Raw genomic sequence first — 15,120 nt, 5'->3', positions numbered from 1 at the left:
GATGCTGGGCCCAGAAGTGGTTTCCAGGTGTTTTCTCCTCCAGGTAAACTGTGATTCTTTATATTTCTCTGTGTCTCAAGTTTTCAGGGTGATGGTTTTGTCCTGTACCTCAGTTCTCTCATGGATCAAAGCATACTGTTTTCAGTTTTTCAGCATTTTTCTTTTTTTTTTTGTATATTAGGATGGAAGTTATGACCTCATGATTTTTGCTTTAACTTGGAGCAATAAAACTATCTTAACGCATTTTAATGGTATCAACACCATCATCAGGTGATGCTTTGGAGACTGATTAGCCTGACATGTGAGGTATTACAAATAAAACCAAGGCTCTTACCAGACTGATCAACATTATTTTCCACATAGGTCTGACATAAAATCGTGCTTGATGTTACTGTGAAAATTTGGATCCAGACCTATTATTCTCATTAGGAATCAGATTGCCCTACTGGCTAGGGGAAAAGAAATATGGGTGGGTACCTGGGAGTAGAATAAATGACACTGTTTAAGTGGCAGTATTCACATTTTTATTGAGCAGTAAAAAATATATGTGGTCAACATTGTTACTTTCATTTGCAAATAAAAGAGTTGGGAAGTATAGAAACCTGTACTTAACTTTTTATCAAGAGTACTTATCATCAAATTACTCCCATCCAGGCTTCTGCAGGTCTGTAATTTTCTTTCCAATGTACAGGAGTATGTGGTGGGAATTCCAGTTGATAACATTTTTATTTAAAAAAAAAAAAAGAATCAGCATAGTCAAGTTGTCTTAGTGTTACGGATTTCTGGATTTTGTCCTTGGAGGAGGTCAGGATCTTCCCAAGGCCTGGGTCCTCGAATATTCTTCCAGTCATCAAAAGTGGAGTCTTTTATTTTCTATAGAGCCACAAATATTAGAGGATAAATATTAGTATAGGAGCCCTGTGGGTTCGATTAGGACCTCAGTGAATGAATGAATAAATGAGTAGAAAGAATTCAATAGGCCCTCACTTATAATTCTAATAAATAACTGCATATCAAGCTTAATAATTAAAGAAATGTCATATTTCTTAGGACTTAAAATTTTTCTTACTTCCTATTGATGTTACTGCCTATCTTTCCCCTCATCAGAATTAAACTATTAAAACAGAAAAACTCTATATTTTTTTAAAATTTATTTTATTAAATTATAGCTTATTTACAATGTTGTGTTAATTTCTGCTATACAGCAAAGTGATTCGGTTATACATATATATGTATATACACACACATACATTCTTTTTCATATTCTTTTCCATTATGATTTATCACAAAATACTATAGCTCCCTGTGCTATACAGTAGGACCTGGTTGTTTATCCATTCTATATATAATAGTTTGCATCTGCTAATCAAAAACTCCCAATCCATCCCTCCCCCATGCTCCCCCTTGGCAGCCACAAGTCTGTTCTCTACGTCTGTGAGTCTGTTTCTGTTTTGTAGATGTGTTCATTTGCATCATATTTTAGATACCATAATAAGTGATATCATATGGTATTTGTCTTCCTCTTTCTGATTTACTTCACTTAGTATGATAATCTCTAGGTCCATCCATGTTGCTGCAAATGGCATTATTTCATTCTTTTTCATGACTGAGTAGTATTCCATTGTATATATTAATATGCACCACATCTTCTTTATCTATTCATCTGTTGATGGACATTTAGGTTGTTTCCATGTCTTGGCTATTGTGAATACTGCTGCTATGACATAGGGGTGCATGTATCTTTTAGAATTATAGTTTTCTCCAGATATATGCTCAGGATTGCTGGATCATATGGCAACTCTATTTTTAGTTTTTTGTGGAACCTCCATACTGTCTTCCATAGTGGCTACACCAATTTACATTCCCACCAACAGTGTACAAGGGTTATCTTTTCCCTAAACCCTCTTCAGCATTTGTTATTTGTAGATTTTTTTAATGATGGCTATTCTGACCTCTGTGAGGTGGTACCTCATTGTAGTTTTAACTTGCATTTCTTGAATAATGTACATGTTTTATTTTTGAGAGCACAAAGAAAGGGAAGAAGCTGGGAAAACAAAACTCCAGGTCCGAACGCTAATCCAGCATAATAATGACTAGCATGGGTTAACATGGGTGATGGCAGTAAATGAAGAGAACAAAAGTGGAGAATCTAGAGTCTGCTAGAAGGAATAGAGACCAAGATGATTTGTTCTGCACCTAAGAAATGAGCCTGGGCTTAAGAATGAAAAGATATTCCCCATAGCTGCCATAAGCAAAGCTCTTTTGGGGCAATAAAAACTAGCTTCAACCACAGTTTGGATCACCATATCTTTAGTTAGTGTGAAGTGTCTCTCAAGCACAGGAATTAAAATAGGAAAAAAGGGAAGAACATAAACCTTTCTTTACCCTTCTGACACCACTCTGACAGTAACTTTCATATATCTGCTTTGGTTATTCTGGAATAATTAAGTGAACAAGATAGAAAAAGAAACACAGAGAACACAGGACAGCTTTTATTCAGAGACAGGGAAAATGATATCAATTTACCTTGACACTTGGATACTAAGCACTACTGTTTTACTAACAAGCTATATAACCCTGGGCTAGTGATTTGAGCTATCTGGGCACTAATTCTCTCAAAAGTAATAATGAAAAGGCTAGACCAAATGGTCTATATAATTTCTTCAGCTCTCAAACTCTACGGCTTCTAAAAGAACTTTAAGGAACGTCCACTCCCAGACAAACCCTCCATAGCTATATACTGAGAAGTAGCAAATTAGAGGTTTTGACAAGATAATGGGGAAATAGTAAATGAACCATTCTCTAAATTTCACTTACAGTTTTACCAGGAGTTTACTAAATCTACATAGATGAACAAAATTCTACTAATTTAGTGTCAAGAACAGAGTAAATTATTTTCAAGTATAGTTATGAAATGATACAAAGTTATAAAAAGGTTTTAAGAAAGAATAATGGCCTTCACTCAGATAACATAAGACCTATATGCTCAAGAGAATTTGAGAATAATTCTTAAATGGGATGCAAGGTTGGCAGAACAACTTCATGCAAAAGTGGTCCAGTCCCAAACTAAACTAAAAAACAACAACAATAAAACAAAAACAAACAACAACAACAAAAAAGTGGTCTAGTCTTAAGCTCTGACGAGATCCTCTGGGTAAACAATTTGGAGACTGAATGCCACAGTTTGAGGGGTTTAGGAAACATCAAAACCTTTCTACAGATCCTCCCTTATGAAGCATAAAATCAAGCTCAAAATGATCAGCCAATGATTGAAATGCTAAAATGAGAATCAACACTCTTCACACGTCTCTTCAATGTATATTATTCACAATGTCCACCTTTCAATCAAAAATGACCAAACATGAAAAGAAATGGGAAAATATGATCAGAGATGGAGAACACCCTCTCTCTCCACATCCTATAATAAAACATGCTATTAAGCTCTTTGATTTCATTAATAAGATAGGTGGAAAATGATACCTCATTATAATTTTAATTAACATTCCTATTATAAGTTGACCATCTCTTTATCTGTTTAAAAATGGTATTTATTTCCTTGTCTCTGAACTCATTACATGCTCTGCCCATGTTCCTACTGATCAAGTGAGTTGTTGAAATTTTCCATACTGATTTGCTCTTCATATTTAAATAAATTAATTCATCGTGTTAAGATAAAAAATATTTTTAGAATTTCACATTTAACTAGTAACTTTATATACACTATTTTTTTAGGTTGAACTTTTGAACTTTTGAATTTTTATGTATGAATTCTGCCATCTTTACTTTACTGGGTTTTCTATATTTAAATAGGGTTTTCTGACTCAAGACCACTAAAAAGAATCTTCATTGTTTACTCCTAGTACTTTTACCTTTTGTTTTTTATTTTTAAATTCTTGATCCATCTAGAATATGGATATGAAACAGTATATGAAATATAGATCCACCTTTATTTTCTTTTCAAACGACTACATAGTTGTTCTAATAACATATATTTAAGGTAAATATTTTTTTCCTGTACTGATAATAATTTGAATTTACCTTAAAGCAGACAGAACCAGTCACTGACTAGGAAGATTGCTACATTAGCATACTGTACCTCATACTCGGACTCCAATGACACTTTATTCATTTTCAGTTTTTTTTCTAACTCAGGATCAATCTGTAGAAAAGAAAGAGCAGCCGTAAGTTATTTAAGTCTGTTAGATTCCATTTTCAATTTTAAAAAGTAATATAAGGCATGGCTGGGATGGCATGGCAGATTACAAAAGCATGGGAAAATCTCCACAAAACATACAATTGCATAATGATAACTAATATAGTACTACCACCACTACTACAACTAATAGCAGCTAATATTTACTGAGGGCTTGGTATATGCCACGTATTTTGACATTTATTACCTCCTTTAATCCTCAAAAAATCCTATGACATAAGTATTAGTATTATGATCAAAGTAAGGATAATGGAATACAGGGAGTTTGAATAGCTTGTCAAAGAGGCAGAACTTGGCTTTGAGCCTCAGCCCTCTGCCTCCAGAGTCTATGCTATTAACCACCACAATAAATTATGTTATTACATAGAATCATTACAAAAATACTAATAAATGTAACACTGCTCTTGAAAACAAAAAAGAACATTTTATATACACCAGAAATTAAAAAGTTAGCTATGAAAAAATTAGACAGGATTCCATAGTGGTAAACAGAAACTGATGCCATGTTACCTGTGTGTAGCAAAGTCTTTAGGAAAGAAGAATGTGATTGCTGAAATTAATTAACAACCATCACCATCAACAAAACCCAAATTAAATTCAGTGGAATAGCTGAATAATGACTAACACAGCTTAAGACCAAAGTAGTACACAAGAAACACAACATGAGGATTCCACTAGAATGATGCACAAACAGATGGGATAAATGAAAGAAAAGGCATATTATGAAAGCTAGATCCAAAACAGGTCTATTAGGGGTTTCAGAATTACAGGATAAAGAGAATGGAGGAAGGGCAATAACTAATCAATAATTAATGAATAATATATAAAAATACATGATTCCTCAGACTGAAAGAGCACAATAAAAAAATAACCACAACAGGAATTCCCTGGTGATCCAGTGCTTAAGATTCATTGATTTCACTGTTGTGGGCTGAAGTTCGATCCCTGGTCAGGGACCTAAGACCCTATAAGCCATGAGGCGCAGCCAAAATAAGTAAATAAATAAAATTTAAAAATAACCACAACAAAACAAAGCCAGCCCACTCTTCATCAACTAATAGTAAAGCCTTAGGATATTAAGGATAAAAAGAAAATCTCAAAAGCAAAAAGAGTGAAAAGACAAAGGGATGAGGATTAGAAAAAAGACTTCATCAGCAACTTAAAACGCTAAAATAAAATGAAATTATATCTACAATGTTGATATTAAAAGGATTACTTTGAACCTCAGTTTTTTTGGGGGAGGGTTTGGGTTTTTTTTGCGGTACGCGGGCCTCTCACTGCTGTGGCCTCTCCCGCTGTGGAGCACAGGCTCCAGACGCGCAGGCTCAGCGGCCATGGCTCATGGGCCCAGCCGCTCTGCAGCATGTGGGATCCTCCTGGACCGGGGCACGAACCCGTGTCCCCTGCATCAGCAGGTGGACTCTCAACCACTGCACCACCAGGGAAGCCCTGAACCTCAGTTTTATATTGACTATTTTCTCTCTTCTTTCTCAGCTTCTACTTGATTGGGTTTTTCTCAATCAGTGTTTTGAGTGGTGGAAATACATACAAACATCTCAACAATCTCAGTAACTGCTGAACTCATCTATTAACTAATAAAGATTTTCTGACTGACATTTTTAGAAATCCAGTTATATATTACTTACAAAAAATGCACTTAAAAAAAAAGAATGAAAACACAAGATTGAAGGCAGAGGTTACAAAAAATGATACACTACACACACACACACACACACACACAAAACTGGTGGGGGCAGGAGGATCAATACATAACAATATTTTTAATGGACAAAATAGAATTCAAGGCAAACAGCATCAAAAAGGAACATTTAGGACTTCCCTGGCGGTCCAGTGGTTAGGACTCCGCGCAATGCGCGGGTTCAATCCCTGACTGGGGAGCTAGGATCCTGCATGCATGAGGCACGGCCAAAAAAAAAAAAAAAAAAAAAAATTCAATACTGGAAAATGGAACAATTTTTAAAGAAAATGTTAGAATTATTAAATATTATGTGACTATATTGCTTTGAACTGTATGCAGCAAAATGGATAAAAATTTAAGAAATAAATACACAAAACATCCTAAAGGAGCTTAACATACCTCTCCCAGAAACTAACTGATCAAGCAGATTATAAATAAAATTATTGAAGATGAGTAAAATGATTAAGTTCTTTCTAATAGATATATATAGAATTTTGAGCCCAGCAAATTTGGATTGCTATTTTCTCCTCAAACACACACAAAATATTAATAAAAATTAAACTTATTATAGGGCATAATGGAAAACTAGGCAAATTCACATATAAAAAATAGTCATATATAACATATTCAATGACTACAATCAATAATATTTAAAATCAATAGCAAAGAGATAACTGCAGAAAGAATTCATATATATGGAAGCTGAAAACGTTTTAAAATACATTAACATGTTAGAGAAGAAATCAAAATGAAAATTACAAAGTATTTACAAGTGAAGAGCTATCTGTTGCATGATCTTTTTCATTCTAATAGGTTTAATCTTCTTGTGTATAAAATTTCTTGGTAGAGAACATTTCATCTGCACATAATGACATTTTCACTCCTTTCTATCTAAACCCACTTAGTTCAGATTAGCTCAAGATGGCAGAGTGGAAGGATGTGAGCTCGCCCCCTTCTTACAAAAATACCAAAATCACTACTGTAGAATAACCATCAACAAAAAAACACAGGAATCTACTAAAAATGATACCCTACATCCAAAGACAAAGAAGCCACAATAAGATGGGAGGAGGGGGCGCAATCGTGATAAAATCAAACCCCATACCCACCAGATGGGTGACCCACAAACTGGAAAATAATTATACCACAGAAGTTATCCCACAGGAGTGAAAATTCTGAGCCCCAAGTCAGGCTTTCCAGCCTGGGCGTCCAGCAATGGGAGAAGGAGTCCCCAGAGAATCTGGCTTTGAAGGCCAATGGGGTTGATCACAGGACTTCCACAGGTCTGGGGAAAACAGAACTCCACTCTTGGAGGGCATGCATAAAGTCTTGAGGGTACCAGGACCCAGAGGAAAAAAGCAGTGACCTCAGAATAGACTGGGTCAGACCTACCTGCTAGCATTGGAGGGTCTCCTGGGGAGGCAGGGGGTGTCTGTGGCTCAGTGTGGGGACAAAGACACTAGCAGCAGCAGTTCTTGGAACTACTCATTGGCATGAACCCTCCCAAAGGCCACCATTACCACCAAACAGCCTGTAGGCTTCAGTGCTGGATCACCTCAGGCCAAATAACCAATGGCACGGGAACACAGCCCTTCCCATCAGCACACAAGTGGCTTAAAGTCTCCCTGAGCACAGCCCTGCCCACCAGAGGGACAAGATCCAGCTCCCCACCACTGGGAACCAGTCCCTCCCATCAGGAACCCTGCACAGGCCTCTTAGACAGTCTCATCCACCAGAGGGCAGGCAACGGAAGCAAGAACTACAATCCTGCAGCCTGTGGATGGAAACTGCATTCACAGAAATTTAGTCAAAACGAGAAGGCAGAGGAATATGTCCCAGAAGAAGGAACAAAATGAAACCCCAGAAGAAAAATTAAGTGGAGTGGAGATAGCCAAGCTACTAGAAAAATAATTCAGAATAACGACAGTGAAGATGATCCAAGATCTTGGAAAAAGATTAGAGGCAAGGATTAAGAAGATGCAAGAAATGTTTCACAAAGACCTAGAAGAATTAAGAACAAACAGAGATGAACAATATGATAACTGAAATGAAAAATACATTTGAAGGAATCAATAGTACAATAAGTGAGTCAGAAGAACAGATAAGTGACCTGAAAGACAGAATGGTGGAAATCATTGCCACAGAACAGAATAAAGAAAATAGAATGAAAAGAAATGTAGACAGTCTAAGAGATCTTTTAAATGCACCAACATTCCCATTATAGGGGTCCCAAAAGGAGAAGAGAGAAAGGACCTGAGAAAATATTTGAGGAGATAATAGCTGAAAACTTCACACAGTCATCCAAGTCCAGGAAGCACAAAGAGTCCCAGGCACATAAACCCAAGGAGGAACACGCCAAGACTCCTAGTAATGAAACTGACAAATACTAAAGACAAAGAAAAAATATTAAAAGTAACAAGTGAAAAACAACAAATAACATACAAGGGAACTCCCATAAGGTTATCAGCTGATTTCTCAGCAGAAACTCTGCAGGCCAGAAGGAAGTAGCACAATATACTGTATTTAGAGTGATGAAAGGGAAGAACCTACGACCAAGAATACTCTACCCAGCAAGCCTCTCATTCAGATTTGATGGAGAAATCAAAGGCTTTACACACCCCAATATGTTCACTGCAGCACTATTTACAACAGCCAGGTCATGGAAGCAACCTAAATATTCATTGACAGATGAATGGATAAAGAAGATGTGGTATATATATACAATGGAATATTACTCAGCCATAAAAATGAATGAAATTGGGTCATCTGTAGAGACGAGGACGGACCTAGACACTGTCATACAGAGTGAAGTAAGTCAGAAGGAGAAAAACACACATTGTAAATTAATGTATATTTGTGGAATCTACAAAAATGTCACAGATGAACCAGTTTGTAAGGCAGAAACAGAAACACAGAGGTAGAGAACAAACATATGGACATCAAGAGGGGAAAGGGCAGGTGGGATGAATTGGGAGATTGGGACTAACATATATACACTAATGTATAAAATAGATAACTAATGAGAACCTGTTGTATAGCACAGGAAACTCCACTTCACTGTAGAGAAGAAACAAACAACCCTGTAAAACAACTATATCCCAATTTAAAAAAAAAAAAAGAAACTTTACAGACAAGCAAAAGCTAAGAGAACTCAGCACCACCAGACCAGCTCTGCAACAAATGCTAAAGGAACTTCTCTAGATGGGAAAGAAACTAGAAAGTTAAAACAACCTTGTACCTATACAGACTGCTATATCAAAACCTCACAGGAGGGATTTCGCTGGTGGCAGGGTGATTAAAAATCCACCTGCCAATGCAGACGACATGGGTTCAAACCCTGGTCTGGGAAGATCCCACATGCCACAGAGCAACTAAGCCCATGTGCCACAATTACTGAGCCTGTGCTCTAGAGCCCATGAGCCACAGCTATTGAAGTCTGTGCACCTAGAGCCTGTGCTCCGCAACAAGAGAAGCCATCGCAATGAAAAGCCTGCACACCACAACAAAGAGTAGCCTCCACTGGCCACAACTAGACAAAGCCCGTGCACAGCAACAAAGAACCAATGCAGCCAAAAATAAATAAATAAATTAATTAATTAATTAAAAACAAAAAAACCTCATGGGAACAGCAAACCCCAAAACTATAAATATACACACACAAAAAAGAAAAAGCAACACAAACAGAACAATAAAGATGGCCATCAAACCACAAGAGAACAAAAGAGAAAGGGAAGAAAAAAGACCTACAAAAACAAACCCCAAAAAATTAAGAAAATGGCAATAGCAATTTACATACCAATAATTACCTTAGTACAGTGGAGAAAGGACAGCCTCTTCAATAAGTGGTGCTGGGAAAACTGGACAGGTACATGTAAAAGTATGAGATTAGATCACTCCCTAACACCATACACAAAAATAAGCTCAAAATGGATTAAAGACCTAAATGTAAGGCCAGAAACTATCAAACTCTTAGAGGTAAACATAGGCAGAACACTCTATGACATAAATCACAGCAAGATCTTTTTTGACCCACTTCCTAGAGAAATGGAAATAAAAATAAACAAATGGGACCTAATGAAACTTCAAAGCTTTTGCACAGCAAAGGAAACCATAAACAAGACCAAAAGACAACCCTCAGAATGGGAGAGAATATTTGCAAACAAAGCAACTGACAAAGGATTAATCTCCAAAATTTATAAGCAGCTCATGCAGCTCAATATCAAAAAACAAACAACCCAATCCAAAAATGGGCAGAAGACTTAAATAGACATTTCTCCAAAGAAGATATACAGACTGCCAACAAACACATGAAAGAATGCTCAACATCATTAATCATTAGAGAAATGCAAATCGAAACTACAATGAGATATCATCTCACACCAGTCAGAATGGCCATCATCAAAAAATCTAGAAACAATAAATGCTGGAGAGGGTGTGGAGAAAGGGAACACTCTTGCACTGCTGGTGGGAATGTGAATTGGTACAGCCACTATGCAGAACAGTATGGAGGTTCCTTAAAAAACTACAAATAGAACGACCATATGACCCAGCAATCCCACTACTGGGCATATACCCTGAGAAAACCAAAATTCAAAAAGAGTCATGTACCAAAATGTTCATTGCAGCTCTATTTACAATAGCCCGGAGATGGAAACAACCTAAGTGCCCATCATCAGATGAACGGATAAAGAAGATGTGGCACATATATACAATGGATATTACTCAGCCATAAAAAGAAACGAAATTGAGCTATTTGTAATGAGGTGGATAGACCTAGAGTCTGTCATACAGAGGGAAGTAAGTCAGAAAGAAAAAGACAAATACCGTATGCTAACACGTATATATGGAATTTAAGAAAAAAAATGTCATGAAGAACCTAGGGGTAAGGCAGGAATAAAGATGCAGACCTACTAGAGAACGGACGTGAGGATATGGGGAGGGGGAAGGGTGAGCTGTGACAGGGCGAGAGAGAGTCATGGACATATACACACTAACAAACGTAGTAAGGTAGATAGCTAGTGGGAAGCAGCCGCATGGCACAGGGATATTGGCTCGGTGCTTTGTGACAGCCTGGAGGGGTGGGATAGGGAGGGTGGGAGGGAGGGAGACGCAAGAGGGAAGACATATGGCAACATATGTATATGTATAACTGATTCACTTTGTTATAAAGCAGAAACTAACACACCATTGTAAAGCAATTATACCCCAATAAAGATGTTTAAAAAAAAAAAGCAGCAGACTACACATTCTTTTCATGTGCACATGGAACATTCTCCAGGATTGACCACATGCTGGGCCACAAAGAGAGCCTCGGTAAATTTAAGAAAACTGAAATCATATCAAGCATCTTTTCCAACCACGCTATGAGATTAGAAATCAACTACAAGAAAAAAAAAAAACTGTAAAAAACACAAATGTGGAGGCTAAACAATATGCTACTAAACCACCAATGGATCACTGAAGAAATGAAAGAGGAAATCAAATAATACCTAGCGACAAATGGAAACAAAAGCACAATGAATCAAAACCTATGGGATGCAGCAAAAGCAGTCTAATAACCAATGGGGTGGGAACACAGCCCCACCCATCAGCACACAAGTGGCTTAAAGTCTCCCTGAGCACAGTCCTGCCCACCAGAAGGACAAGACCCAGCTCCACCCACCACTGGACGGGAACAGGCTCCTCCCATCAGGAAGCCTGCACAAGCCTCCTAGACAGTTTAGAGCAATACAATCTTACCTCAGGAAACAAGAAAAATTTCAAACAACCTAACCTTACAGCTAGAGCAACTAGAGAAAGAAGAACATAAAGATCAGAGAAGGAAAGAAATCATAAAGATCAGAGCAGAAATAAATGAAATAGAGATGAAAAAAACAACAGCAAAGATCAATGAAACTAAAAGCTGGTTCTTTGACAAGATAACAAAATTGATAAACCTTTAGCCAGACTCATCAAGAAAAAAATGGAGAGGACTCCAATCAGTAAAATTAGAAATGAAAAAGAAGTTAAGATGGACACCACAGAAATGTAAGGATCATAAGAGACTACTACAAGCGACTATATGCCAATAAAATGGACAACCTGGAAGAAACAGATAAATTCTTAGAAAGGTACAAGCTCCCAAGACTGAACCAGAAAAAAACAGAAAACATGAACAGCCCAATCACAAGTATGGTAAGTACCCTACATACGAGCCTTCAAGTTGCCATCTTTCAAAGATGCAAACTTATGTTCACATGTCTAATCACATAAGTTACTTCACGTGTCTGGTGTACATTGTCACATGAATGCATCCTCTACAAGTGGTTGTGCTTTTGTGTACCTTACTATACAGTATTGTATAGAGTACAGTAGTACAGTATCTTTATTTCAAGCCCAGGATGTCTGGAAGCAAGTGTAAAAGGAGCGGGTGATGTAGCTGGCACTGCTAAGAAGTGCCAAGAGATAACAATGGAAACAAAAGTGAAAAAAATTGAGAGTGAAGCGAGGAGAAAAGATGGTAGACGTCACTTGTTCTTATAACATGAATCATTCAACCATCAGCACAATTCTAATGAACAAAGACAAGATCATGGAATATGAGCAGTGTGCTGTGCCGATGATGTCAACAATAATATCAAAGAAGTGTGGAAGAATGATGGAAGAGATGGAGAAACTTCTCAGTGTATGGATGCAGGATCAGCAACAGTGTTGAGCCCCACTCAGCTTTATGCTGATTCAAGACAAAGCTAAAAGCCTTTACAAAGACTTAAAGAAGAAACTCAGCAAAAAATCAGAGGGCACATCTTTTAATGTCAGCAATGGCTGGTTTCACGGGTTCAAGGTTAGAGCCAAACTTCACAACGTAAAAGTAAGTGGCAAGGCAGTGAGTGCAGATACGGTAGCTGCCCGGGAATTTCCTGAAACTCTTTGAGAAATTACTGATGAAGGCGTGTATTCAACAGAGCAAGTTTTTAATGTGGATGAGATAGTACTGTACTGGAAGAGGATGGCAGACCAAAGTTACATCAGTAAGGAGGAAAAGTTAATGCCAGGCTATAGAGCAGCAAAGGGCAGACTAACTCTGTTGATTGGTGGCAGTGCTTCCTGCAATATGAAGCTGAAGGCTCTCTTAGTTTATCATTCAGAGACCCAAGAGCCCGTAAAAACAAAGCCAAGGGATCTCTTCCTGTTGTGTGGAAGAGTAACCCCAAAGCCTGGGTTACACAGGCCATTTTCTAGGACTGGTTTTTCCACCACTTTATCCCGGAGGTAGGGAAATATTGCTCGGAGAAGGACATCCCATTCGACATTCCTTTGCTGCTTGACAGTGCTCGGGGCCAACCCCCATTCATGGATGACTTTCATCCCAACGTCAAAGTAGTGCATCTGCCACCAAATACTATATTGTTCATTCAACCTATGGACCAGGGCGTTATAGTGACTTTCAAGAAATATTATTTACATCACACTTTTCGCAGTAAAGGCGAGTGACAGGAATCAGAAACCACCTTTTGACAATTTTGGAAGGACTACAAAGCCATAAAAACACTGACTTTGCATGGCGTGAAGTTACGGCCATCACCACGAATAGGGTTTGGAAGAACCTTTGCCTGCAGTTTGTTCACGATTTTCGTGGATTTGAGAAGGTGGATGAGGAGCCCAAAGAGGTCTTCAGCAACTCAGTGACCCTAAGCAAGAAGCTGGAGCTAGATCTGCAACAGGATGGCTTCATTGAATTCCTTGCTGTGCAACACAAGGAGGTTACAGTACTAATTGAAGACCTGATGGAATTGGAGGCCCAGAGAAAGGACAAAGAGAGACAAGAGGAAGAAGTAACTGAAGAACCGAAGAGATTCACAACAAGGGAAATGGCAAGGGGATTTTCTTTATTTGAGGAGGCACTGTTAGGTTTTGAGGCACAGGACCCAAACATAGAATGGTGCACAAAGGTTGCAGCAGACGTTCAGAATTCAGTCCAGTGCTACCATATCATCTATGACAAGAAAAAAAGAGCTACTACCCAGACATCAATGGATCATTTTTTCAAGAGGGTGGATAGAACTGAATCCAGCAAGGAACCAGAACCTGCGCCATCAACATCAGGCGTGAGTGAAACTGCACCTTGCCCTCCACCTCCTACTGCTGACGATCCTTCCTCCTATTGCTCTACCATCGCCCCCCTCCTCTCCCTCCTCCAGTCAGTAACTCTTCTTGCCTGTTCACTTGATGCCAGCCCCTGTATGTCAGCTGTTGTACTGTACTACTGTACTTTTCAAGGTACTGTACTGTAAAATTAAAAATGCTTTAGTTTTTTGAGATGTTTGATTTTTATGTATTATTTGTGTGAAAAGTATTATAAACCTATTACAGTACAGTACTATATAGCCGACTTTGTTAGTTAGGTACCTAGGCTAACTTTGTTGGATTTACGAACAAAGTGGACTTACAAATGCACTCTTGGAACAAAACTCATTCATGTGTAGGGGACTTACTGTACTGAAATTGAAACTGTGATTGAAAAACTCCCAACAAACAAAAACCCAGGACCAGATGGCTTCACAGGCAAATTCTATCAAACATCTAGAGAAGAGTTAACACCTATCCTTCTGAAACTGTTCCAAAAAAATTGCACAGGAAGGAAAACTCCCAAACTCATTCTATGAGTCCACCATAGCCCTAATACCAAAACCAGACAAACATATCACAAAAAAAGAAAATTACAGGCCAATATCACTGATGAACACAGACACAAAAATCCTCAACCAACTACTAGCAATCTGAATCCAACAATACATTAAAGGATTACACACCATGATCAAGTGGGATTTATCACAGGGATGCAAGGATTTTTCAGTATCCACAAATCAATCAGTGTGATACACCACATCAACAAACTGAAGAATAAAAACCATATGATCATCTCAATAGATGAAGAAAAAGCTTTTGACAAAATTCAGCACCCATTTATGAAAAACACTCTCCAGAAAGTGGGCATAGAGGGAACCATACCTCAACACAATAAAGGCCGTATACTACAAACCTACAGCTATTCAGTGTTCAAAAGCTAAAAGCAGGGACTTCCTTGGTGGTCCAGTGGGTAAAACTCCACACTCCCAATGTAGGGGGCCCGGGTTCAATCCCTGGTCAGGGAACTAGATCCCGCATGCATGCCGCAACTAAGAGTCCACATGCCACATCTAAAAAGTCTGCATGCCGCAATGCGGAG

The 15,120-nt window shown here is 38.1% G+C and overlaps 1 protein-coding gene across 1 annotated transcript in view; it reads right to left on the bottom strand.

The window, feature by feature from the left end:
- Positions 1-733: 733 nt before the first annotated feature.
- The window catches only part of COX16 (cytochrome c oxidase assembly factor COX16), a 33,599-nt gene continuing 19,212 nt past the window's right edge, over positions 734-15,120 (bottom strand). Inside the window, exons 2-3 of the mRNA XM_069540436.1 lie at positions 4,097-4,159; positions 734-873 (exon numbers count right to left, since the gene is read on the bottom strand). Coding sequence (XP_069396537.1) covers positions 757-873; positions 4,097-4,159 — 180 coding nt within the window. The 3' untranslated portion in view covers positions 734-756. The remainder of the gene's footprint in view (positions 874-4,096; positions 4,160-15,120) is intronic.

This window comes from Delphinus delphis, chromosome 2, assembly GCF_949987515.2.
Source record: "Delphinus delphis chromosome 2, mDelDel1.2, whole genome shotgun sequence".
Classification (NCBI taxonomy): Eukaryota; Metazoa; Chordata; class Mammalia; order Artiodactyla; family Delphinidae; genus Delphinus; species Delphinus delphis.
Note: the sequence above shows the minus strand (reverse complement) of the source record. Positions and strands in the feature narration are given on the sequence as shown.